Source organism: Cetorhinus maximus, chromosome 4 (assembly GCF_964194155.1).
Source record: "Cetorhinus maximus chromosome 4, sCetMax3.hap1.1, whole genome shotgun sequence".
NCBI classification, from domain to species: Eukaryota; Metazoa; Chordata; class Chondrichthyes; order Lamniformes; family Cetorhinidae; genus Cetorhinus; species Cetorhinus maximus.
Window position 1 is genome coordinate 154,382,363 of NC_135882.1, and position 27,667 is coordinate 154,410,029.

General features: G+C 44.6%; 1 protein-coding gene across 3 annotated transcripts in view; it reads left to right on the forward strand.

Moving 5' to 3' along the window:
* The first annotated feature begins 18,352 nt into the window (after positions 1-18,352).
* Positions 18,353-27,667, forward strand: part of LOC144679962 (protein tyrosine phosphatase type IVA 3-like) — a 166,685-nt gene continuing 157,370 nt past the window's right edge. The window contains exon 1 of one of the 3 annotated variants that reach the window (XM_078540973.1): positions 18,353-18,490. Coding sequence is in view for 1 of the 3 variants with exons in the window: in XM_078540979.1 (XP_078397105.1) it covers positions 18,473-18,490 (18 nt within the window). In the remaining 2 variants the exon portion in view is untranslated. The remainder of the gene's footprint in view (positions 18,491-27,667) is intronic. The other 2 variants (XM_078540979.1, XM_078540975.1) reach the window with 2 other exon arrangements.

A 27,667-nucleotide genomic window follows, 5' to 3' on the forward strand; every position in this document is an offset into this window, starting at 1 on the left:
TGCCAGCTCAAGGGACATCACCACTCACTCTCACACACACTCTCACATCTCCGTCTGGGCTCATCTCATCTGGAGATCGTGTCCTCATCCTGCCCATGGCTCCACTCACCACCCACACATGCCAGGCATCCTTATCAGCTGCCCTGGCATGCATCTTGCTCACACTCTCTCCATCTGTCTTTATGCAAGACAAGATCGCACACAATCGCAGGGAGAGGTCCCAGACCAGGGGTGGAGGGTTGGAACTCAAAGTCCTCTCTCAGTTCACGAAAAGAGCTATTGAGCTGGCCAGAGAGGATGTGGAGCATGCCTGCAGCAATGGTGTGGTAGGTGGCAAACACCCACGTAAAGATCCTGCACCAGCTCATCCCTCAGACAACCATACTGTGAGTGCATTGTCTTGCTTAGAGTCGCCTGCCATGCACTGATTATCTCTACTTTTTTTCATAGGAAACTCAGCCAAGCGCCCAACGGCCTCAGCCAGCCAGGCCCTTAGCTCGAGCCGCAACGACATCCCGGATCCTGCAGAAGACCCGTCACCGCACTCATGCACACCCTCTACCAGTGCAGAGACACACACCTCGGTGGGTCTGGTTCTAGAGCAGGCTTGGGGTCACAATCTGGTGAGGACAGCACACAATTTGGTCCAGAGCAGGCGGAAGCAGGGACATCCATGGCCGCCAGCACTCAGAGGACTGCTGGAGGCCACGATTCTGTAGAATCTGAGTCAGATGATGAGCATCCAGCTTCAGTCCTAAATCAGGTGGAGCCGTAGTGACAATCACAGGAACATCAGGCCGGGATGTCAGCCTCATTCCTCAGATTGCAACAGATGATGGAGAAGTCCGTCTGCATTCAGTCTGAGGTGATAGCGCCAGCATGCCAACGCACCGAGGTCAACATTGCCAGGATGGCGGACGCCCTGGAGACCTTGGTCCAAGACATCAGTCCTGCACTGGTGCAGGCATTGCACTCCATCGCTATAGCCATTGGTGGCACCCATCAGTGGCCATGTGAGAGGGAGGCAGGGCACCTTGATCTCGCTCCAGCTTACCCTTTTCTTCAAGGAGTCATCCAGGGGCCTTCGGGCACCCATAAGGAGGTGGACCAGCAGATGGACACCCTGGAGCCTTCCACCCAGGTGACACCAGGAGTGTCCAGCCGATCCCAATCACTTCTTCCTGTGACCCCATCACCTCCAGCTCCAGTGGCTAAGGAGGGTCCACCTGCCCCACAGCAGGACACCCAAAACAGGTCAGGGCCCTCCAGATCTCGGCCTTACAGAGGATGCCCGCTGAAGTCATCGCAGGCAACAGGATGTAGCAGTCAGCAGGCTACCTCCACCTCCACTGTGGATGTCGGGGGAGCACCCAGATGTAGCAGTAGGGTTAAATAAAAAATTTTAAAATTTAGGAGTACAACAGTGGCACGGGTGTTCACAACATGTATATATGTTCACAAATATAAATAGAATTGCACCCATTTCTCCTCTTGTGTATGCCTCCTTTTTATGATAAGCTGTGTTGCTGTCAATCAGATGTGATACCATGGTGCCTCCCCCCACTTATCGTCTATGTAGTAGGGTGCTTCCATATCACCACAATGTGTGCCCCTTTTTCAGATAATTCTCGACATCAGTGATGCCTCGACCTTAATGTTAAGTGTGCTTGTGAAAGGAACCTTGTTCTCATGTTTTACAGGGTTATGTCACGTTTATTCTTGGCAGTGTAAGATTGAGGCAGAGGCGTTCTCCTATCTCGTCTGCATCCTTGAAAGGTGAAGAAAAGATGTGTTAACGCATGGAGAAGGCTTATAGATCATGCAACTCCATGTGCTCTCTCTCTTCCAGCAGGGTTTTCATGCTTTGAGCCCATACTCAGAGTTCATGTGCATTCCTGTCTGCCAACCACGTTTCCAACTTTCTGAGTGTACATCTGCTGAGCTCATCAATAAGTGGGGGCACCTTGTACCTCAAGGTGTCAAAGCTCTGACCCTCTCAGCCACATTATTTTTCTGGCGCTCGATCTTACAACCTTGAGCATTTCTCAGCCTGTAATTGTCTGGATTGTGGCTATAAGGCACTCGTCACAATGTTGGGATGCAGCGCTGTGCGTCCCATCACCTAAGAACTTGCCGAGACATGTGGTGTTAATTGCAAACGATGATTTTTGGCAGTCAACAGAGCCTTTGAGCATGCTGTGGAAATGCACATCATAGCTTTAGACGGCCTTGAGGGGAGTTGTGATATAGGAGTGAGGATGTATTGAAGCTGAAGTCTGTTCTTTATTAGCAACATCCTGTCACCATGAGGGCTCAATGGTGTCTGAGAATTTTGGAGTTTTTAAGTGCTAGGGCTGGCCATGAGGGTACAATGTGTGTCTTAAAGAGGAGGCATTTTAATGTCTGGGATGCAATTGGTTGAACGTCATCATCCTCAGGTAGTCCACATGCATAGTAAGGTGAGGATAAAAGCAGAACAGCATCCCAAACTGAGAGTGCCAGATGTTAATGTGATAGAGAGGAAGGTGACACAGAGGATTGAGTTATCTCTGATTAGATGCACACTTGTGGGCGCCGGTACTTCGTGGCCTTGGACCAAGTGATGAGGTAAGAGTGACTGCCCTTGACATCAAGGCAGCATTTGACCGAGTGTGGCATCAAGGAGCCCTACAAAAACTGGAGTCAATGGGAATCAGGGGGAAAACTCTCCACTGGTTGAAGTCATACCTAGCACAAAGGAAGATGGTTGTGGTTGTTGGAGGTCAGTCCTCTCAGCTCCAGGACATCACTGCATGAGTTCCTCAGGGTAGTGTCCTTGGCCCAGCCATCTTCAGCTGCTTCATCAATGATCTTCCTTCCATCATAAGGTCACATGTGGGAATTTTCACTGATGATTGCACAATGTTCAGCACCATTCGCGATTCCTCAGATGCTGAAGCAGCCCATGTCCAAATACAGCAAGACCTGGAAAATATCTAGGCTTGGGCTGACAAGTGGCAAGTAACATTCGTGACACACAAGTGTCAGGCAATGACCATCTCCAACAAGAGAGAATCCAACCATCACCCCTTGATGTTCGATGGCATTAAGATCACTGAATCCCCCACTATCAACATCCTGGGAGTTACCATTGACCAGAAACTGAACTGGAATAGCCATATAAATACTGTGGTTCCAAGAGCAGGTCAGAGGCTAGGAATTGTGCGATGAGTAACTCACCTCCTGACTCCCCAAAGCCTGTCCACCATCTACAAGGCACAAGATAGAATTCTGCCCGCTTGCCTGGATGAGTGCAGCTCCCACAACAATAAAGAAGCTTGACACCATACAGGACAAATCAGCTCGCTTGATTGGCACCACATCCACAAACATTCACTCCTTCCACCACCGACGCACAGTAGCAGCAGTGTGTACCATCTACAAGATACACTGCAGGAATTCACCAAGGCTCCTTAGACAGCACCTTCTAAACCCACGACCACTACCATCTAGAAGGACAAGGGCAGCAGACACATGGGAACACCACCACCTGGAGGTTCCCATCCAAGTCACTCACCATCCTGACTTGGAAATATATTGCCGCTCCTTCACTGTAGCTGGGTCAAACTCCTGGAACTCCCTTCCTAACAGCACTGTGGGTGTACCTACACCACATGGGCTGCAGTGGTTCAAGAAGGCAGCTCACCACCACCTTCTCAAGGGCAATTAGGGATGGGCAATAAATGTTGGCCCAGCCAATGAAGCCACATCCCGTGAATGAACTTTTAAAAAAGTGTCACCTATCAGTTTCAGCATCGAGGTTACACAGAATGCATTGTCCCATTGCTGGAGATGGATCTCCTTGAGGAGCTTTAACAGGTTGAAGGCATACAGCTATGATCCCACTGAGGATAGTGGAACAGCCCCTGGCTCTTGTAGGCTGCCATTGCGGCTGGGATGCTTGAGAGATGCTTGAAGAGGGAACACCTTCTAACATCTGTTGCCAGGACTCCCTCCTCAGTTAGGACACATGCTCCTGAGGCTTCAGTATCTTTCAAAGGATGAGGACAATGGTGAGCCTGATGTGTAACTATTCACTCTCAGATTGAAGTGCATGGTTGAAGTGAGAGCAAAGCTGGTGTTCATTCGGGCCCATGATGGAGGGCACTTGTCTAAGAGGGTACTCACTGCAACTCGTCATCCTCCTCGTGGAATCTGGTGACTATGAGGGCCTCACGCCCACACCTGCCTCGTCTGGCCTGTGCTATGGCCTCTTCCATTACTGCCACATCTTCCTCAACCTCATCACCCTCATCCCCTTCGATGTCCTCCTCGTTGGAGAAGACCTGCAACTCGTCCATGTCGGCATCTGGCAAGTACTCCCTCCTTTGCAGTGCCAGGTTGTGCAGCTCACAGCAAGCTGCAATGATCCATGAGACCCCCTGGGAACTGTACTGGAGTGCTCCGCCAGATCTGTCCAGGCATTGGAATCGTATGTTTCAGATGCCCATGGCCTGCTCCACTAATGCTTGGGTAGTGGCATGAGCATTGTTGTACCTTCTCTCTGCAGGATTCTGTGACCGCCACTCTGACGTCATCAGCCTTGTCCTTTGCTAGTACCCCTTGTCAAAGATGAGCCAACCCTGGTTCCTGTGGGGTCCGTCGAAGATGTCTGGGATCTGCGATCTATTCAAGATGTATGAGTCATGGATCTTCCTGGGTATCTGGTGCAAACCTGCATGATAAGTTTCCTTTGGTTGCAGACCAGCTTTACATTGAACAAGTGGAAGCCTTTTTGTTTGTGTTGGAGTGCTTGTTGCCAAGGAGATTTTATAGCTACTTGAGTGCAATTGTTGGCACCACCTGCACTGGAAATTGCTGCAAAGTCCACTGCTCTGGCGTCCTGGTTTGCTTGATCACTGTAAAAGTTGACGTAATTGTGGGCCTTGGCAAAAAGGGCGTTTGTCACCTCGTTTGTGTTTCTGAGCGGAAGCTTGAGAGATTCCGCAGAGGTTCCAAGTAGAGCCCTGGAAGGAACCACTCGCGTAGAAGTTCAGTGTGGTGGTTACTTTAGCAGCCACTGGCAATGGATGCCCTTCCAAACCCTGTGGTGCCAATTCCTGGAGAATGTGGCAAATGTGAGCCATGAAATCCCTGGGCATGTAGAGGCATCTACGACACTATCTCTAATTCATCTTCAGATGAGACATGCAAGTTCTGTACACCTTGCGAGCCACCTACACACGACGTGTCTGTGAGCCTCATCCTCTATGTCTGGAGCGGGCCCTGCTGCCCCTTGGTCTTGAGGGTTTAGCTCCTCCCTTTGGCGAGCCTGTCGCCTCCGTCGCAATCTTCTCCTTCTTCCCCCCATCCGTATGCAATTTTGCAGGCTCCATCTTCCTGATCATCTCCTCTCTGCAGCATCAACGAGAAACAGACATGAGTCAGCATTAGCCTGTAAAGGTCCTATTTCTGTCAATGACTCAGCAATGAACGTGGGTTCAAGGGCTTTGTTCCAGTGTCGGAAATTAATCGCCCCAAAATTCCAGGCCGGTGGGGGTTCATTTCAAGGTGTGCCTTCCACCACACCACCGCCCCCATCCAACCTCCCCAACCAACTGCTTTGAGGTTGCTTTGGTCAGGCACTTGGATGTGTTGCTTTTAGTCCAGGTGTTTGACCCTGGTTGTAACACGCATCTGAAGATTGTCCAGTCACCCAATTGCTCTGTTACCGCTCTGGGGAATCTCCATGCTGTGGGCAAGGAGTTAATACAAAGAGATTGATTTGTGCCACTTTGCGGGATTAATCTCGCATGAAAACACATCATAGCTTCACTTTCCTGATTTCTTGCATTGTCATTGAAAGGCTCATTACATGTCTCTGCTGTGCATCTCTCCTCATTTAGGAATGCATAGTTCAATTGGATGCATCTTTAAAAGGCTCCCCCAGTCTATGCACCTGCCCTCCAATTGGCTCTGAGAGCCCCCAGCAGCCCTCACCAGCACCACTACCATCTAGAAGGACAAGGGCAGCAGATAGATGGGAACAGCACAACCTGGAAGTTCCCCTCCATGTCACTCACCATCCTGACTTGGAAATACATCACCATTCCTTCACTGTCGCTGGGTCAAAATCCTGGAACTCCCTTCCCAACAGCACCTACACCACATGGACTGCAACAGTTCAAGAAGGCAGCTCATCACCACCTTCTCAAGGGCAACTAGGGGTGGGCAATAAATGCTGGCCCAGCCAGCAATGCCCACATCCCATGAATGAATTTTAAAAAAAAGAAAAAAAGTATCTCTTCATTTTAATTTTTTACTGCTCCATCTCTGCAGGCTAGAAGATGGTGGTGCTGAGGTCTCACTACCAGACTAGCTTGGACCCTCCCTGTGTGAGTGTGAAAATCTCTCCCATTATCCTGCAGGAGCTTAATGTTCTGGTTTCCCTCCCTCCATGGACCTCTCAATCCTCCTCCTGTATTCCTTGATCCTATCGTGATTGTGGTGGATATCTCTTTGTTACCCCTGGTACATGGTGAGGTAGATGTGCCTATGCCCCTTGTGGACCACTCCCCTCCCCAACTTGAGGATGCTTGCACAGTCTGACATATACCCCCTCCCTCCTGACACTCTCAAATGACCCCACAATACCTTTTCCCCATCTAAATGCTGCAGATGCCTACCCTGACTGTGCCATCTGCAGTCCAGTATGATGCCAGAAACCCTGCAGGGCAAATGCACATGATGTTACGACAATGCGCTGCACACAATATGCTGGGCACGACTGACATGCCCTCCCCCCTGCCTGGACTGGGACAAAGGGAGTCTTTGCAAGCTCAACATTGAAGCACTTCTTCATTCAGTGATCCTCCCATTCTGGCCCAAAATCTCTTTTGTCATTCTTTAACCAACTTTCTCCCCATCCTGGCACTGAGTATGCTTCCCCCCCACCCCCCTCCAGTCATGTGTCTGAATGCACTGTTCCCCACTCTTACCCTCCAGTGGAGCCATTGCCCTGCAGCCCTTTCCCTTGCCTCAGGCCAGTTTCCCCTTTCCCCAGTGAACACCTTATCCTGCAGCCCCTTCCCTTGTCTCAGGCCAGTTTCCCCTTTCCCCAGTGAACACCTTATCCTGCAGCCCCTTCCCTTGCCTCAGGCCAGTTTCCCCTTTCCCCAGTGAACACCTTATCCTGCAGCCCCCTCCCTTATCTCAGGCCAGTTTCCCCCTGTTCCCCAGCGGCGACTTTACTCTGCAGCACCTTAAAAGCCACCCCTGCCTTACCTGCTGGCCTGGTAGGGAGAGACCTGCCTCCGACACCCCTGAAAGCAATGTGGTGCTGCCTGTGAAGCCTGGAGCTGAGTCTGGGTTGCCGCAAGCGCTACACGATGCAAGGCAGGTGAATGGAGCTCGAAGTCACGAGCAAAGTGCAGGTCACCAGGTGCACGTCACCTTTATACTGTTGTGAAACATGTCTGTCTAATTGGATGCTGAGGTGCCCTCAGGTGGGGGCTGATTCCGGCGAGCAGCCCTTATAATGAGATGCAAATGTATTTAAACGAAGTTCCCGATGTGCTGTGGTGGGAAACACAGTGTGCCATTGGTGGCTGGAGCGGATGATTCCGGACTGCTTTTACAACGGCAGTAAGCTGATTTTTTCGATCTTGCAATATTTTCCGCTCCCACTCGCCATGACGCCCGCCGTGGGCAAGGCCAGAAAATCCTGCCCTGAGAACTCATCGAACCGGAATGGAAGCAGTTCATCCTCAATCCCAAGGAACTACCTAAGAAGGAGGAAGAGAGTCATATATAGGTAGACCAGTCAAGGACAGTAAGTTTCCACCCCTAAAGTAAACCAGTTGTGAATTTACAAATATCCAGGAGCTTCACAGTCACTTTGACATCACCTTTTTTATTTCCACCTTTTGTTAAGCTGAATTCAAGTTCCCAAACTATCAGGGTGGGATTTGAACTTACATCCTCCAGACTCCTGTCTAGTAACATAATCATTACACTACTACACCCATTGCTTTCAAGCTTGGGTAGGCAATTGAGTATGCAGATCAATAGTGGGATAGTTCATTGTTTGCACTTTGAAAACACAAAACCTTAATTTACAATGGTAAACCTCCTCAAGTCCTTGGTAGAAGTTCTACAGAATGAACTATATATGCCTGGTATGAAGGCTTCTATTCTTTTTGGACAAATGTCATCATCTATTTCCACCCTGGAACATATGCTGGCTCCCTCTGGCATTTTCAATTGGATGAATTGCTCCACATGCATGGGAAATGTATGACAATCTGAACGTGCAGAGTAATTTGCATTTTCTTTTAGTGTTGGTAAAGAATTTCCTCTGTACAATACAAGGTCACTTCCTGTCAATTCCACTTCCGCTACAGTTTAGGACAACAAATCTAAGAAAGAAGGGGTAGTTTCTGTTCTTCCAAGATATTGCTTTATTCATTTTTCTTTTCTTTAGGTGAAGGGTAAAGGCACATAGTACAGAAAAACTTCAAATTGAAAGTAGTATCGATGAAAAGGTAAAGTGGGAAATAGTGGTTCGGTGATATCAAGTTTAACAGGTTATAGGAGGATTGAGAAGGTGTGCCTGCTGTTTTGAAGCCTATTAAAAAGTGCATTAAAGTAGGAGACAGTAATAGAATCATGAGAATGCTACAGTGCAGAAGGAGGTCATTCGGCCCATATTGCCTATGCAGGCTCTTTGAAAGCAGTATCCAATTAGTCCTGCATCCCTGCTCTTTCCCCATAGCCGTGTAAACGCTTCCCCTTCCAGTATTTATCCAATTACCTTTTGGAATTTACTATTGAATCTTCTCTCAAACATCTTTCCAGGCAGTGCATTCCTGGTCACAGCATGCTCCATAAAAAAAATTCTCCTCATCTCTCATCTATCAAAATGCTCCACATATAAGGAGTTACTTTTTTAGTGCAGTAACTGTGGTAAGGAAGGTAAATGCAGTTGCTATTTTTCACAAGGAGATGAATGGTCTGTTAAAATGTTGCTAGCAATGAGAGGAATATTGCTCAGCACACCAGGAGACCTCAGCTCTTCTTTGAACAACGTCACAGGATTTTTAACATTGGATTAGAAAAAAACAGGCTTTGATTTTATATCTCAGCTGAGAGACAAGATCTCCAGCTATGCAGAATTCCCTTTGTGCTATATTGAAACATCAGTCTAGATTAATGATTATGTGCTGAAATCACAGAGGGGTTTGAGTTCACAACGTTCTGACTTAAGAGGCAAGAATCCCACCAACTAAGCTGGAGGAGCTGCAAAACCAAGCGAGAGAATTTTAATGTTTCTTTCAGAAAAAATAAATAGCAGAGTAAAAGGTAAACTTGAGCGCAGCTGGGAAAGATTAAAGAGAGGGAAACAAAATAACGGAACTCAATCTGGAAAGGAAACGCAGAGAAAAACTTTTCAGAGAAGAGCTGATTCTGTCAAGAATGCAAGGCAAAATTACACTCAGGAAACAAATTTGAAGATCTAAAATAGCCAGCGCAGCCACATCTCAGAGTTACAAGTCACGACATCAAACAGAAGTGAACATAGCACCAAAGATTTATATCTGATTCGGGTTTCTGACTCAAGTTTGTCACATTATTTCTCAGAACTCTGATGGCACAATAAAGATCCGCTTGCCTGTGTGTGTTCCTGTATTTATTTTCTCTTCCATTTGCTCTTTTTTTAAACTGTGTGCTTTATTCTGCTGTATCTGTACTCTATGCTCTACTTTGCTGTATTTATGTTTATTTTCATTCATTTTACTGCGTATTTCATTTTTAAGCTTTGTGGTTGGTATTGGCATTGTGATAACTTCCTACATAATTGAAATTTTGTGGTTAGCGTTCTAAAAATTTCAAATGTCACTCCTCTCTTGAACGATTCATATAACCATATGGTTCTTTCAAATATAGACCAACAGGAAATATTGCCATTGGCCATATTGCTGCTTACCAGCCCATCTTTAAAGACATAACAAACATAATTAAAGAAATATGAAATAAAAACAGAAAAATTATGAGTTAAAATCACCCAATACATCTCACCGTGCATTCACCGTAAGCTTCTCTTTTCTTGCAGTTTGGACTTGCTTTCCACTACATTCCATGAAATCCTAGGCCCGGATTATCACTCCTGTATCAGGTGCACAGAATCAGGACGTTTCCCAGCTCTGCGAGCCCAACCCGTGGAAAAGACCCAGAAGTTGAGATTTTCATTCCAGGAGGAATGGATTAGAAGTGCGGAGGCTGCCTCTCTGCACATGTATGATTCCGGGGGACATCTCCTGGGGTGTCCCCTGAAGGGGGCACACAGGCTTAGCAATTACAAATTGCAATTGAACTACATCAGACCTTATTAAAGTGTAAGTGTAGTCTATTTACAAAAGTGTAAGAAACTGAACTGGACTAGCCATATAAATACCTACAAGAGCAGGTCAGAGGCTAGGATTCGTGTGGTGAGTAACTCACCTCCTGACTCCCCGAAAGCCTGTCCACCATCTACAAGGCAAAAGTCAGGAGTGTGATGGAATACTCTCCACTTGCCCGGATGAGTGCAGCTCCAACAATACTCAAGAAGCTTGACACCGTCCAGGACAAAGCAGCCCACTTGATTGGCACCACATCCACAAACATTCACTCCTTCCACCACCGACGCACAGTAGCAACAGTGTATACCATCTACAAGATGCGCAGCAGGAATTCACCAAGGTTCCTTCAACAACACCTTCCAAACTCATGGCCACTACCATCTAGATGGACAAGGGCAACAGACAGATTGGAACACCACCAACTGGAAGTTCCCATCCAAGTCACATAACATCCTGACTTGGAAATATATCACTGTTCCTTCACTGTCGCTGGGTCAAAATCCTGGAACTCCCTCACTAACAGCACCGTGGGTGTACCGACACCACAGGGACTGCAGCAGTTCATGAAGGCAGCTCACCACCACCTTCTCAAGGGCAACTAGGGATGAGCAATAAATGCTGGCCCAGCCAGCAAAGCCCACATCCTGTAGATGAATAAAAAAAAAATTAACAATTATTGTGCACCCGTGCAACGACTTGTGAAACCATAACTTCTTAATCGTTCACTTCTTCTAGGTGCTCCACCGACATCCGCAGCAGGGGTGCAGGCTGCATGTTGACCAGTTGCTCTGATGTCTTGGATGACCTTGGTGTCCTCTGGAGACCCAAGGCCTGGAGGGCTTCAGCTTACTTTGGCTCTCCTGCTATGGGCAGCTGCTTCCTCTGCATTCACAAAGCTGAAAGGGTCCCAGGCAAGGGGAATTCTGAAGGGCCGGACACCCTCAGAGATTCCTAGTGGAGTCCCCAGGGGTGTCCTATAGCCATTCCTCCTCCCTTTGAGTGCCTGAGGGCCCCTGCCTGACACCATGAGGAGAAGGGGCACCTGGAGGGAGGTCGAGGTGCCTCGCCCCTCTCGCGTAGTCACAGCAAGATCTCACCCATGGCTACAGCAATGGAGTGAAGGTCTGTGCACTTCTCTGATAGAAACTTGGCATTCTACAATTAACACTCCCTTTGCCTTGTGTCCATGGCATCTTTGTCAATCTCTCCTTAGCTCCCACCTATGGCTGACCTTCTATCCAGCTTCACCAGCTCCACCCCTCTTAAGCAGTATAAATTCCTACATTTCTACTCCTTTTTAACTCTGAAGAAGAGTCATGCAGACTCAAAATGTTAACCCTGTTTCTCTCTCCACAGATGCTGTCAGACATACTGAGATTTTCCAGCATTTTCTGTTTTTATTCCAGTTGGTCACACCTGCCTATGTGTTATTCAAGACAGCAATGATGTTAAACTTTTATTTGGGTCATGCCTCACTACAAGTTTCTGGACTCTTCTGGAATATTTCATGTTCTATCTCTGGCTTTGAGTATAATGATGATTGCAATGATATGTAAGTTTTTTTGTTTATTTTAAATTGGTGGCTTGTCTCATAGGTAATTCCTCCTGTAATTCTGGATGTCTAAACATCATGAATGCATGTGCTATCATCACCAATGCCTTGAACCAAAGGCCAGGGGTGTGGCCTTTATATATTTCCTACACAGGGCACCACAACAGGGCACAATATTATAATTTGTGGTCTAATCAATAATTTGTACAGGTTTAGCATTACCTCTGGTTTTGTACCTCTTAACCACTTTTATAAAACCTAGAATTTCAGCTTTTTTTTTAGTTTTATCAACTTGTCCTCCCACTTTTAAACATGTTCCCAGATAACTAATTCTCTCAAAATGTTGTCACCAAGGCAGCATTTGACTGAGTGTGGCACCAAGGAGCCCAGCAAAATTGAAGTAAATGGGAATCAGGGGGAATTATCTCCACTGGTTGGAGTCATGACTAGCATGAAGAAAGTTGGTTATGGTAGTTGGAGGTCAATCATCTCAGCCCCAGGACAACGCTGCAGTGCTTGCTCAGGTTAGCGTCCCAAGCCCAACAATCTTCAGTTGCTTCATCAATGACCTCCACTTCATCAGTTGGTCAGGAGTGGGAGTATTTGCTGCACAATGTTCAGCACCATTCACAACTCCTCAGATGCTGAAGCAGTCCTTGTCCATGTCCATATGCAGCAAGACGTGGACAACATTTAAAGCTTAGGCTGATAAATGTCAAGTAACATTCATGCCACACAAATACTAGGCAATGGACACCTCCAACATGAGAGAATCTAGCCATCTCCCCTCGACATTCAACAGCATTGTCATCACTGACTTCCCTACTAGTAACATCCTGAGGTTCACCATTGACCAGAAATTTAACTGTACCAGCCATATAAATACTGTGGCTATAACAGCAGGTCAGAAGCTGAAAATCCTGCAATGAATAACTCACCACCTGACTCCCCAATGTCTGTTCACCATCTACAAGACAAAAGTCAAGAGTGTGATGGAATACTCTCCACCTGCCTGGATGAGTGCAGCCCCAACAACATTCAAGTAGCCCAGCACCATTTAGGATAAAGCCGCTCCATTTACCACCTTAACATTCACTCCATCCACCACTGGCGCACAGTGGCAGCAGTATGCACGATCTACAAGATGCACTGCAGCAATTCAACAAGGCTGCTTCAACAGCATCTACCACCTAGAAGAACAAAGACAGCTGACCATGAGAACTCCACCATCTGTAAGTTCCCCTCCAAGCCACACACCATTATCATGGACAGAATTTTATGTGCTTATCATTGCGTTTTGTCGGTGAGATGTGTGTATTTTCTTACCCTCAGAGTGGTTGTCCCAATTTAAATAATTCCAGCAGCAAGCTTTTGTGTGAGTTTTAAAAATAAAGAAGGTTATTTATTATCACACACTTACCCTAGAGGTTTAAAAAATGTGACTTCTCACTCACCGGCTCACCCAAACTATCGCTCACACAAAATTTAGATACATTTGAAGAAAAAAAATACGAATACTAAGTATGTTTGTCTCAGTCTCTCTTTCATGCAAGCCTGTAGTTTCTTAGATGAGTTCACAGAATCACAGTGCAGAAGAGGCCCTTCGGCCCATCGAGTCTGCATCGACACGTGAGAAACACCTGGCCTACCTACCTAATCCCATTTACCAGCACTTGGCCCAACTTGGAATTGTTGCTTTTAGTTGAAGTGAAGGTCCTGTAAGCAGAGTAAGCTGCAATGCTTCTTATAGTTGAATTTCCAGGAGGTTGGTTCTCAGGTGGAAATGAAGTTGGAACAGGTTAGGGAGAGTCCTTCTCCCATTTTCAAGGTATGTTGTTTATTACCTCGGCTGCGTAGTTGACTTGCAGCTGGTTTGATGGCAGTCTGATGGACTCTCTGCCTCTGCAAAGCTGATTCTTGCTGTTTTGAAATCAGGCAACAAACAAGGCTATCTCACCCATGTGACCTATTACAAGTCCAAAGTCCTTTTCAAAATAAGGTGGGTGAGCAAGTTGATTAAAATCCTGTGTTATGGCTTTGTATTTGAATGAGCCATTTAATTTGGATTTACCCTTTTGAATTAGTTTCAGGGAAAAGGCATTGAGTCATCTGTAAAATTCTTTTTGTTCCCTCTTGAGACAAAGGAGTGTTTCAATCCATAAGAGAAGGCAGGTGATCCTCTTTTTGTAGTCCTTTTGTTTTTAAAAAAATATAAAATATTGAATGAGAGTCCATAATACACTGGAACATGACACCATCCTGACTTGGAACCGTTTTGCTGTTCATTCCTGTCGCTGAATCAAGAACCTGGAACTCCCTTCCTAACAGCACTGTCGGTGTACCTACACCACATGGACTGCAAAAAGGCAGCTCACCACCCCCTTCTCAAGGGCAATTAGGGATGGCCAATAAATAAATGCTTGCCAATAGCATCCACATACCATGAATAAATAAGTATTTTTTTCTCTCAGTAGTGCGGATTAGTTGCATTACATATACTTGTTCTATTCATTCTTGTGTGTCCTCTCACTGTTCTTGCAGTTTTGCTAATGCAATGAATTAAACAAATTTAGGAAAGATAGTTAACAATTGATGTAATGCTTACGGTACTAATTCCTACACTAAAAGAATCTTAGTAACCAAGAAAGTAATACAATTTTCTGTATTAACTATTCATTATCAATTAGACAAATGTAATATGACTTATGCAGTTGCTGGTGCTCATCTGCACTTGAGACCGAGGAAATTGAGTTTCACATTGCATCTCACTGTGCTATATTTGGCTCAGGAATGCTTGATGTTGGCACGAGGTGCCCAAAATTATTAAGTGTGATAAATTAAGTATTAACAAAATGGAGCAAACTGACCATTAATTGCACCTACCAGTAAAAAAGAAACATCAGAATTAACCACATGAACTTCGTATGATATGTTTTGAGAATATTGTACACCCTGGAGTGAGTGCAACCTTATAATCACATATGATTGTTATCAGTTACTAAAGTGTTATCAATCACTGAATTTATAATTGTGGCATCATCTGAAGTCTTAATACATTTGTTATCAGTTCCAGGAAACCATAATTTTCTGTATAGTGCATCAATGAGAAAAGATCATAATTTATATTTTATGAGAATTTGGCTGGTAAAGTAGATTCACACCTTGGCTCTGAATTTGGTCCTAGTGTAAGGTTGGTAGTGCAAATGTTATTGTAACCTAAACTGTTTGATGCAAGACAGTTTGGCAATCCAGATTTGGGCATCATCTACTTCTGGGCATAAACTATATATATAAGCGGTATAGTTGGTTCCTTGGGTTCTAAGTTCACTCCTAGGCATGGAAAAACAAGGTAGATATTCAAACGCTGGTGGGTGTGAAAAGCTACAAGGTGATATGTCAAAGTAATGAGAAGTCTAGTTTTTCAGTTTGTAAAGCAAGTTGTGATCTTATAGACGCATACATGACAGTTAGAAAACGCGTATAGAAAAGGGTAAATCTAGAATAGTTAAATTGTGGCAGTAGTGGACACAGATTAAATCGGTGAAAGATAAATTTAAGACTGATATCAGGAAATAATTCTTTTTAAGTTCAGTCATCAGTTATGTTGTCAAAAAAGGCAGTCAAATACCACACATCAAGGTCCCACACACAGCAAGCAAGAACATGACCAATTAGTTTTGTGATGTTAGTTGAGGAATGATATTTGGAACACTTGGAGATTCACTGTTCTGCACCAATTAGTGCCATGGGATGTTTCATGGCCACTTGAGGCAGATCAGGCCTTGGTTTAATATCTCATCTGAAAAAAATTCCTCAGCACTGCGCAAAAATGTCTCCTTAGATTATGTACTCAAATTCTAGAAGGCACCTTGGAACCATGACCTTCTGGTTCCAACACAAGAATGTTGTTAACTTGGTCAAACTAACACCACGACTTAGGCAGGATTAAAATGAATAATGATTCACTTCTTCAAAGTCAATAATCAGCAAAACTTGAAACACTTGAAATATTGAAAGAAACTTGGGCCCGGATTTTCCTTGTCCTCCAGTGTTGGTTGTGTTTGGTGGCGTGAGCGGACAATATGATGCGATCAGTTTTACAATGGCATGAAACCAATTTGCGGTTGGCTGCTGCGTTTCTCGCCATCAGACGTCGAGACCTCATCGTAATACATAAGCATATCATTATTAGGCCATCTTGCCAGACCTATCCCCCCAGTACCAGCTGGATCGTCCACCCATGTCAACGGGAAAACAGGCTGACATGTTTCACAACAGCATATAAGCGACATGCACCTGGCGGGCTGCATTTCAATCAGGACTTCAAGGTTTGTTTGCCTACCTTGCTTCGGTCAGCACTCGCAATCATCAGTGCCAGGCTTCACAGACAGCACCACATTACTTTTAGGGGGGTAGCTCACAGCAGATTTCTACCTATCAAATCAGCCATATGTGGGTGGCTTTTCAATGGCTGCAGAGCAAAGTCTTGTTTAGTGAAAGGGGAGAAGTGGCCTGAGGCAAGGGAAGAGGCTGCAGGACGAGAGCTATACTGGGGAAGAAGGGTATCCCAGGGTTTGTGTTGGGGCACATTTTGATCTGTGAAAGTGACCTCAAGAAGGTTAGGGCTGAGAAAGCAGTCTCCAGAGGAGATGAGCTCAGATGGGCATGTGAGGGTATGTGTGTGAGAATGGGTGGTGATGTCCCTTGAGCTGACAGTGAATGAGATACCAGTGAATGTGTGATGGGCTTGAGTTTAGAGTGATGAGATGGTTGCCATACCCTGGTTGCATGGATAATATCATTGATCTTCTATCTGCATTGAATAGCTAACCTCTTCCGTGCAGCATTGGCATTGACCACCATTGCTACCGCCTGCCATGCTGGATTGGTAATGCCGCTGCACATCCTGCAGCCAAAGCAGGGGTAGAGGACATCAAGGTGGATCTCCAAGGCGTCCAAATGGCATTCCAGTGATGTATTATTAAACCTGGGAGCTACAGTCTTTTTGCCTTTTGTGGGCATCTTCCCTGCAGTAGTTGTGGGCTGGAAGCACTGACATGTGTGTGCATGGCTGGACTTTAACTATGGCACCCAGCGTGATGAAGCAGCGAGGTGATGGTGTGGCAGGAGAATGAGAGCCCGCCCGCCATAGAAACAGTGTGTTTCCCAGGAATGCATAAGTAAAGCGCAGTTTTGGCTTGATACTACACGAAAACCCGCCATCATAGCCGGCAGGCAAAACATCGCTTTACCCACCCGCTACCACACTTAGTGCAAATCTGGGATGATTCCACCTTTGGTATCAGATCTGAACTGTTGTTTTTTTAAACCTCTTCTGATCACTGTCTGGATTTTAAAATAACAGTTACTAAACCCAAGCAAGAATAGCTTATTTCTTTATCAGAGTAATTTATGGTTTTCAAGCACTTTGGGATGTCCAAAAATGTAAAAAGACACTACATAAATGCAAGTCGTTTATCACATCACAGCTCTGCAAATGAATCAATTAACTCAGTATGGATTAGATGGTAGGGATGTTTGTAACTGAAATTTGCCTTGTTCCTTCTAACTCTGCTACAGAACAAAGTGACCCACTGAGGTCTACATGTTTCCCTATGTTATACTGTATTTTTGATGATGAGCACAAGTATGTTCAGGACAGATTTGAGATGGCACAGAGAACCGATTTTTAGCATTCTATTTTCCTCGCTGGCTGGTTCCAGTTATTTTTGCTAGGAAGAAAGCAAACCATTGTCACATCCAGCAGCTCACTAACCTGTGGTCATATACCAATGCAAAAAGGATGGTGGGGGAGGGACGGAATTAGAGAGATTTTAACAAACATAATTTGCATTCTTGTCGGTAGACTGATAATTACCAACATTTGCTAAATAGAAAACGGTCCAAAATTTTCAAATCCCAGTAAAGATGAACAATCCCGGCACCAGGAATACTGGAGTTCCATTTTAAGATATACAAGGCCAATTTGGACAAGTTTTACTGGTACCCTTCATTTCCAAGTTTTAACTGTTTTTTTTCCCCCTCTTAACATTACGGATCTATTTGAACCATAGTTAATGGAACCGACTTTGGACACAGACTAAAACTGAAGGCAAACCCTTGACTTAAGAACCAATCAGCGCAGGGGAGAGCAAGACTGGCGGGAAATGCAGGGAGCGGAAATGACGTAAGGATGGCCATAAAGAAGCCCATCTCTCAATGCGAATGGAAGGAGGGATGCCAAAAATCAAATAGAGCAGAGAGCGAGAGAGAGAAGCTCGAATAATTTCAACCGCGTTTTAAAAATTTAAAAAAGAAAACCTGAATAAACGCGTAAGGTTTTATTTATTTTTTTTGGTTATTATTGTGATTGAATTTCCCCTCAACGTTGACCTGTGACCCGACGTTGACGTCCCTTAGCGACGGCGGCTGGAACACATGGTAACACCGGGGCTGGTGGTGTGGGGGGAGGGGGGTGGGGTAAGAGGCAGAGACTGAGCACCAGCAATAACTACCATCAGCAATACTGCTCGGGCTTTAAATGAACAGGCGTCGCGCTGTGAGTAATAAAACCTCCATATTATTTGATTCTGCTGGAAAAAAAAGTGCAAAATATTTTGAAAGAGAAACACACACACACACACACGGTCCCACCTCCCTTTAGGTGACTGCAATGTTAAATTCACTTTAAGATTTACCCGGTGAAAAATTGTCTTGTGGACGATGGCCTCTCTCTCTCAAACAAGAGTCAAGGAGGCCGGTGCTTTCATCTCTCTTGAGATCCCATCTTGAGTATGAGGCTGCTCCTTTCCTTTGTGTGAGTGTGTGTGTGCCTCTCTCTCTCTCTCCCCTCCTCCCTCTGTCATACTTTTAGACTCTGCGAAGCAAATGGGAGGAGATTTTTTTTCACTCTGTCTCTTCCCTCTCCAAAGTGCATTTGTACAGGTGTCTGGGTTATAATGTTTTTTTTAATATGCCTTCTGTTATGAATGTTGCGTATGGTATCTGAAAGAAATCTACAAAGATGGCCCTGCTCTCGCAAAGGTTACACTGTAGCTCAAAAGGAAGACTTGTATTTATATAACGTACTTCCAGGAAGTCCCAAAACTCTTTGTTGCCGATGAAGTACTTTTTTTTTAAAAAAAAAAGTAATGTAGGCAGAAGAATCTCTTTCTAAATGACCAATTTGGGTCAGAAGATATAATGCAATGCAAGTTTTCCCACCTCTTTCCTACACTAGTTTTTGAAGCCTGCAATTTTATAATGTTTTGTTACATTGTTTAAATGTTGTAACACTCAATTTGAAGGGTTTGCGTCCACTCAAAAGCTTTTAGCTGTTATCTTCAGCAACAGCTTCATGAATGTTGAGAAGGCTGTCAATGCCTTTGTGATATATTGCTTTTAAGGTGATATAAATGTGCCTCTGAGTCTTATGTGGAGGGAATGTTTACAGTTTGAATTTGTACATCATTCTGGCTTTCTTGTTTTTATGGTTGGGGAGGGTAAGAGTTATCCTCACATGTAATGAGCTGGGTTTTCTACTATTTTTGTTTTGTTTGTGTTAACTTGCCTTGCTGGTGTGATGTTGTAGATCATAGGTGAGTACGAGTCAGCTGTCCTGACCTGTATTTATGATTTGAATCTTAGATCAGCTGCTTGGATTCAGAGGCCAGGGTTTTCCCACATATTTTAAAGGAAAATGTTAAAGTTTTATCCTCGGGCCAGACAGTTCCCTTTTAAATGCTTAGAATTAGCAATCTTTAAATGTTGAAGTGGAAATGTATAGATTTTATATTTCGTTTTTAATGCGAATCATTATATCTTGTGTTTAGAAAATGTAGTTGATTGTGAAAATTGTGGAAGTGACCGCTTTGCAGGGCAGTTGTATGCCTCCAAAACTTTTTATTGCTATCATTCTAAATTTCAAAATGTATTCTATCAGATTTTTAGATGGGTCAGTGGATAATTTTACTGACTTGTTACTGAGTGGAATAGAGACTTGTTGCAGAGTGGAATTGGCAAGGGCCCTGGGAGAAGGTCACTTGTTCACCCTCTAAGCTGGAGAAGTGTGTGCCAATTTTTGTTTTTATGTTGGGAGGGGAGAAGTGAAGTATTTATAGTTGAATACAGTATTAGACCTGAGTTTGCTTCATTTACTGTAACTGGTGATTCTTTATATTAAAAAAAATCTTGACCTGCCAGCTATGGTGTCTGGTGCATTTGGTGAACAGGTTGGAGGTCTGTGTTGTAAGCATGTGGTGGCCCATTTAACAGAGCTTTGACAAGGTGGGTTTGGACAGAACTAATTTGCACAATTGGTTGTAATGGCAGGCGGATAGTAAATGCCAAGCTGCCCAAATCCCAGAGGAAAACTTGAAGCAGCTGCCACAACTATTTGCAATTTGTACTTATTTCAAGATGCAGGCTTTGAATCCAGTAAAAAGGCCACCAAGTTACTTAGGTTTCTTACAAAACTAAATTAAACCATTATTAATAGAAGAAATGATTTTAAGCACATACGTCGATCTACAAATTACTACTATGATAACTTCGAAATCCCCTAATTATTCTAACCCCCAGTTACACCTTCATTAAGGCAACAGTAAAACACAATACTCTGAACAGTCAAGTTCAAAGTGAGTTTTCCTCACTTCGGTTCCTTATGGACAGCAGTTGGAGGCTCAGATGCTGGAGGCTTTTCACACTTGTGTTAGATCTTACAATGCCTGCCCTTACACACAGCCTTCTTTCCTTTATACATATTTTACCCTTTGAATGAAATTCCCATTGTTTCACTATGTCTCTAATAATAAAAATCTGTCATAGTACCAATTTTACCAGTAATCTTTGGGGAAAAATAAACACACGGTTTCTTAACTTGCTAGGTGTAACATTTCGTCCCCTCTTTTGAATTCAAGATAGTCTGGTCTATTTAAAAATTCAAATGTTCCTTTCACACCTTACATTCTAAAACTTCTCCCACATTTACCTTTTTAACATTTCAAACCTATCTTTCTGATACAAAGCCTTCAGACCAGTGGCCTTTAATTCAGTTAAGTAATATATCCCCATTATTACTCTGCTTTACAATACATTCAAATAACATTATGAAACTTATTATATCTTCCTGACATAGCTTCACAAATTCTTTTGATTGTTATTAACTGGGCATTGTGGATAAGTGATACTGCGTTTCTCCCAATTTTCAATATTGTGTAAAGTTGCATGATCCAGCTGTTGGTATTTTGAAGGTGTGATTTTAAAATGGTACTAATTGTGTTGTAAATAAAAATGCAGTGAAATGCTCAAGCACATTGTTGCCTCCAGCTTTGCCTTTGTCATTAATAAAATCCTGACTCTCTCCCAGCTTGTCATGCCCCTTGGTGTGGTCCCTATCTTCACTTAAGTCCAAAGGATGCAGAGTTGAACATTTACAGCACACACTTTTTATACTTCTTCACTGGGACAGATCTGCTGATCAGGAAAAAAATGGCTACTGAGACAAAGAAGAAGGTATTAGAAAGAGTGACTAAAAATTTGGTCAATGATGTGGGTTTTAAGGATAGTCTTAAATTACAAGAGGTAGGTTGAGAAATGGAGAGATGTAAGGAAGTGAATTCCAGAGTTTAGGGCCTAGAGATCTGCAGGCACTGCTGCTGATAAAGGGGCAAAGGAAGGCACACCAAATTTAACTGTTAGGACAGGAAGAGAAGATATTGCCGGAGATCCTTTAACAGTAAGAGTGGATGCAAGTGAGGATGGACCCACCAAACTCAACAACGAAGGGAGATGCTGGACAAGAATGGTATGGTGGACAGTGTCAATGGCTGCTGAGAAGCTGAAAAGGATGAGGCCAGACAGTGCATCATGGTCACAGTCGCCAAGACTATCCTTTAATTAGGGACATTTTGATGCTGTTGTAGGTGTGGAAATCTAATTGGAGAGATTCAAACATGGAGTTGTGAAAATTAAGGATACAAACTAAAGGCAAAATGTTTTAGCCCTTTATATAGGGCAGTAGTTTCAAAGACAGAGGAGTCAAAGGTGGCTTTATGCAGAAGGATGTGATGATTTTGAAAGGGAGTGGTACCCTAACAAGAAGCGGGAAAAATTTACTATAAAAGCAAAATACTGTGGTTGCTGGAAATCTAAAATAAAAACAAAAATGCTGGAAAAACCCAGTAGGTCTGGCACCGTCTGTGGAGAGAGAAGCATTATAATTGAGTCCAACATGACTCTTCTTCGGAACTTCCGAAGAAGAATCATGTTGGACTCAAATATAATGTTTCTTTCTCCACAGATGGTGCTAGACCTGCTGAACTATTTATTATGTCAGTCATCACGAGAATCAGGAATGAAAGTTGGATGGACATAAGTTAAATGAGAAAAGGGTCAAAGGTGGGTTTCATGGATGATAATCTAAGACGGCATGAAAGAAGATTAGATAGCAGGTTGAGAAAGATGCAGGTTTGGGGCTGGAGCAAGGGGGAGCTTTGATTTTCTGTGCAAGACGAAGGGAAGGATGTATTAGAGGCAGCTGAATGGATGGTCTCAATCTTAATGCTAAAGAAGTCCAAGAACTTACATTTGTCAGCACCGCTAAACAGAATATCTGGTCGTAATCTGATTACTGGACTTTGCAATGTACTACTTGGATGCTGAATTTGCCTACATAACAGCGATTAACTTTTCAAGAATTATTCATTGGTTGTAAGTGCTTTGAGAGATCCTGAGATTTTAAAAGGTGTAAAAACACGTTCTTTCTAACCATCAAATGAGAACCTGTGGGTGGATGTGGCATGGATTAAAATGTAGTTCCTAAAAACCGACTTCAGTTAACATCTTCTCCATGTCCTTCCTTTCAATTGGGCATAAGTCCACACCACTTAATTACCCACTGCGAAATAAGAATTTGCAGACCAATATTATTAAGTCAAGTGATTGAATTGTGCTTTCTTTGAAGAAGAGGTGTCTAACATGTTGAAAGATATGAGAAAGGAAACAAATGCAGATTATTCAACATTAGTAAATAACTGCCAGAGGGGAAATAAGCACATAACTGGCAAACCAACTGCAGGACAAAGAAAGAAATGTTTCCATTCGGCAATAAATGTATTAGATTCAAATCAGAAGTATTCAGTACTGTGGATTGAGCTGCTCTTTTTTTCAAAAAAGTTAAGTTAATTTGTAACTTGCAGAATGTTATTGCTTTATTTTACTTCTGTTAAGGGACCAACGTTCCAGTTATGTTAAGATCGTGGGAAAATCACATATAAAATGTAACTGACCAAAGTTAAATAATATTGGATGATATGAAATTGAAACTGCTTAAATAGTTTTGAGGGTCAGAAAGAAACTTCAGAATTTTTTTTGGAAGGTTAACTAAATTGGGTAGAATTGATGTGTTTAATGTAATAGGCTTTCCATAATTTGTTCCTAATTTTGCAGCCTTGGTGTGTCAGGCTGTACAAACTGCAGGATTATGCAAATGAATGCTGATTCCATAGAGGATGGTATTCTGAGGTTGGATTAGTGTCTTTTGGAGGTTTAAGGAATATTCTTATGCTAGCGCTTGAACCAAAGAGGGGCGAGCTGAATGTATAGCTGCCAGTGATTGGGTGAAATAGGTTGGGTGGACAAAGGGGCTCAAGTCAGAGTAAAAATCTAATTCTTAGAGGCTTGTAGGGCTGGATAGAGGCAGGGTGAGGTCATGAGGGGATTTAAACATGAGTGAATTCACTCATCGGACAAGACAGTAACTTGCTACAAAGGTTGATGACTGTTACTGGAAAAGTTCTCCTGACATCTAACCCAGGTCTGTGCTTATGTAAGCACAGCCTTGTTCACCTTCATTGCTTTCCATTTCTCTCCTAGTGTTTGACGTGTTTACTAAAACCCGCTTTCACAGCCATATTTCCTTTCTCAGTGACTGTCTCCGTCTCCGACTTACCCCACGTGGATATCAACTGGAATTCCATCCCTCATGTTTCGAACCCACCCAGGATTACAGGTACCTCCGGGACATAAAACGTTTCTTGGACTGCTGTTCCCGTCGCATTCTGAGATCCACACTCAGTGCCATGTGCCGCCATATGAACGCACTCAACCTCTCCCTCCAGCAGCACTGCCACACCCTTTTTCAAAGCTGTGCATGCCCCCAGTTTCATTTTATTCTTCGTCTCATCCGACGCCTCAACAAGAAACTTTTTCTCTTTCTCTCAAGTGCTAAGGAACGCAAGCTCCAACAACTCATCGACACCAACACCCATCTAGGACCCTCCACCCCTGCCTGTCCCTCCGTCCCCACCCCATCTTCCAATCCCAGCTCCGGCTGTGTATTCACTATACCCCCTGACCTTCCCCTCTCCGACGCTGAACGGTCAGTGCTCAGCAAAGGACTTAGTTTTATACCCTTACGCCCTCATCTCAATGAATTTCGGGCTCGGCACGATGCTGAACTCTTCTTCCGCCGCCTTCGTCTCCGTGCTCACTTCTTTGGGCAGGAGTCCTCTCCCCGTTCAACGGATCCTTTTACCCACCTCCAATATTCCCCCTCCACCTGGACCCCTCCCTCTGGATTCTTACCTTCTCTTGATCTTTTCATTGAGAACTGTCGGCGTGACATTAGTCGTCTCAATTTCTCTGCTCCTCTCACCCATTCTAACCTGTCTCTCTCTGAACTTACTGCACTCCGTTCTCTCAGGTCCAACCCTAACATTGTCATCAAACCCGCTGACAAGGGTGGTGCTGTTGTTGTCTGGCGCACTGACCTCTACCTCGCGGAGGCTGAGCGTCAACTGGCAGACACTTCCTCCTACCTCTCCCTGGACCATGACCCCGCCACTGAACATCAAGCCATTGTTTCCAGGACTGTCACTGACCTCATGCCCTCTGGAGATCTTCCTCCCACAGCTTCTAACCTGATAGTCGCCCAACCTCGGACAGCCCGTTTCTACCTCCTACCCAAAATCCACAAACAGGACTGTCCCGGCAGACCGATCGAGTCAGCCTGTTCCTGCCCCACGGAACTCATTTCTCGTTATCTTGACTCCCTTCTCTCTCCCCTTGTTCAGTCCCTTCCCACCTACATCCGTGATTCTTCTGACACCTTACGTCACATCAACAATTTCCAGTTCCCTGGCCCCAACCGCCTCCTTCACCATGGACGTCCAATCCCTCTACACCTCCATCCCCCACCAGGATGGTCTGAGGGCTCTCAGCTCCTTCCTCGAACAGAGGCCCGAACAATCCCCATCCATCACTACTCTCCTCTGTCTGGCTGACTTGTTCTCATACTGAACAATTTCTCCTTTAACTCCTCTCACTTCCTCCAAATAAAAGGTGTGGCTATGGGTACCCGCATGGGGCCCAGCTACGCCTGTCTCTTTATGGGGTATGTGGAACATTCCTTGTTCCAGTCCTACTCCAGCCCCCTCCCACAACTCTTTCTCCGGTACATCGATGATTACTTCGGTGCTGCTTCATGCTCTCGTCGGGACCTGGAAAAATTTATTAATTTTGCTTCCAACCTCCACCCCTCCATCATTTTCACATGGTCCATCATTGACACTTCCCTTCCCTTCCTTGACCTCTCTGTCTCAATTTCTAGCGATAGATTGTCCACCAATATCCATTACAAGCCTCCCACAGCTACCTCAACTACAGCTCCTCACACCCCGCTTCCTGTAAGGACTCCATCCCATTCTCTCAGTTCCTTCGCCTCCGTCGCATCTGTTCTGATGATGCTACCTTCAAAAACAGTTCCTCTGACATGTCCTCCTTCTTCCTTAACCGAGGTTTTCCACCCACGGTCGTTGACAGGGCCCTCAACCGTGTCCGGCCCATCTCCCGCGCATCTGCACTCACACCTTCCTCTCCCTTCCAAAACCATGATAGGGTCCCCCTTGTATTCACTTATCACCCTACCAGCCTCCGCATTCAAAGGATCATCCTCCGCCATTTCCGCCAACTCCAGCATGATGCCATCACCAAACACATCTTCCCTTCACCCCCCTGGCAGCATTTCGTAGGGATCGTTCCCTCCGTGACACCCTGGTCCACTCCTCCATCACCCCATACTCCTCAACCCCCACCTACGGCACCTCCCCATGCATATGCAACACCCGCCCCTTCACTTCCTCTCTCCTCACCGTCCAAGGGCCCAAACACTCCTTTCAAGTGAAGCAGCATTTCACTTGCATTTCCCCCAACTTAGTCTACTGCATTTGTTGCTCCCAATGCGGTCTCCTCTACATTGGAGAGACCAAATGCAGACTGGGCGACCGCTTTGCAGAACACCTTTGGTCTGTCTGCAAGAATGACCCAGACCTCCCTGTTGCTTGCCATTTTAACACTCCACCCTGCTCTCTTGCCCACATGTCTGTCCTTGGCTTGCTGCATTGTTCCAGTGAAGCTCAACGCAAACTGGAGGAACAGCACCTCATCTTCCGACTAGGCACTTTACAGCCTTCCGGACTGAATATTGAATTCAACAACTTTAGATCTTGAACTCCCTCCTCCATCCCCACCCCCTTTCTGTTTCTTCCCCTCCCTTTTGTTTTTTCCAATAATTTATATAGGTTTTTCTTTTCCCACCTATTTCCATTATTTTTAAATCTATACCTTTTATGCCCTTTTAGTCTTATTTCACCCCACCCCCTCTAGAGCTGTGCCTTGCGTGTCCTGCCATCCATTCTTAATTAGCACATTCTTTTAGATAATATCACCACCTTCAACACCTCTTTGATCCTTTTGTCTGTGACATCTTTTGATTATCTGCTCCTATCACTGCATGCTTGTCCCTACAACCACCCCCCACCACTTCTCTCCCCCTACCACTTCTCTCCCCCCACCCCCCCCACCTTAAACCAGCTTATATTTCACCCCTCTCCTATTTTTACTTAGTTCTGTTGAAGGGTCATGAGGACTCGAAACGTCAACTTTGTTCTTCTCCGCTGATGCTGCCAGACCTGCTGAGTTTTTCCAGGTAATTCTGTTTTTGCTGTGCTTATGTAACTTGTATGCATGTCCTCTAGACCTTCATACCAATCTTATTCAAATAGTGGAGCCAATGGACTCAACTATAGTTCCTTCATTATTTTAAAGATTTCAATCAAATTATATGTAACTAATGGCTTTTCATTCAAGAAATGTGGCCTTGCTAGCAATGCTCGTATCATCAGAGTTTATTTTTAAAAATCGTCGAATGGCCCTACTCTGAACCTTTTCCAGATCCTCTTTTACCCACCATGGAACTAAAACTCGTGGCCCACCCTGTTCCCATATTCTAGATGAGACCTAAGCAAGGTCTTATAAAACAAAAAGCTAAGCATTGTCCTTTACTATTGGCTTTGCCAAGCAATGCATTCAAAAACTCTTGTTTACTTTTGGTACAGCTTCGAGGCACTGGTTGTGAATCTTTAGGGATCTGTTTACTATAACAGGTAGGTATTTTTCCTATTCCGCAGTCTTTAGTTTGGAACAAAAACAAAAATTGCTGGAAAAACTCAGCAGGTCTGACAGCATCTGTGGAGAGAAAGACAGAGTTAACGTTTTGAGCCTGTATGACTCCTCTTCAGATACCACTCCTCCCTGAGTGGTATCCAGACACTTTCAATTAACCCTGTTCATTTGCATAACACTAGCTTTACCTATACTAACTGCCATCGAGAGATGCAGGTCATTTCTCCAGTACCTGATTTGTATTTGTTTCTTCTCATCCAATGTCTTGACACTC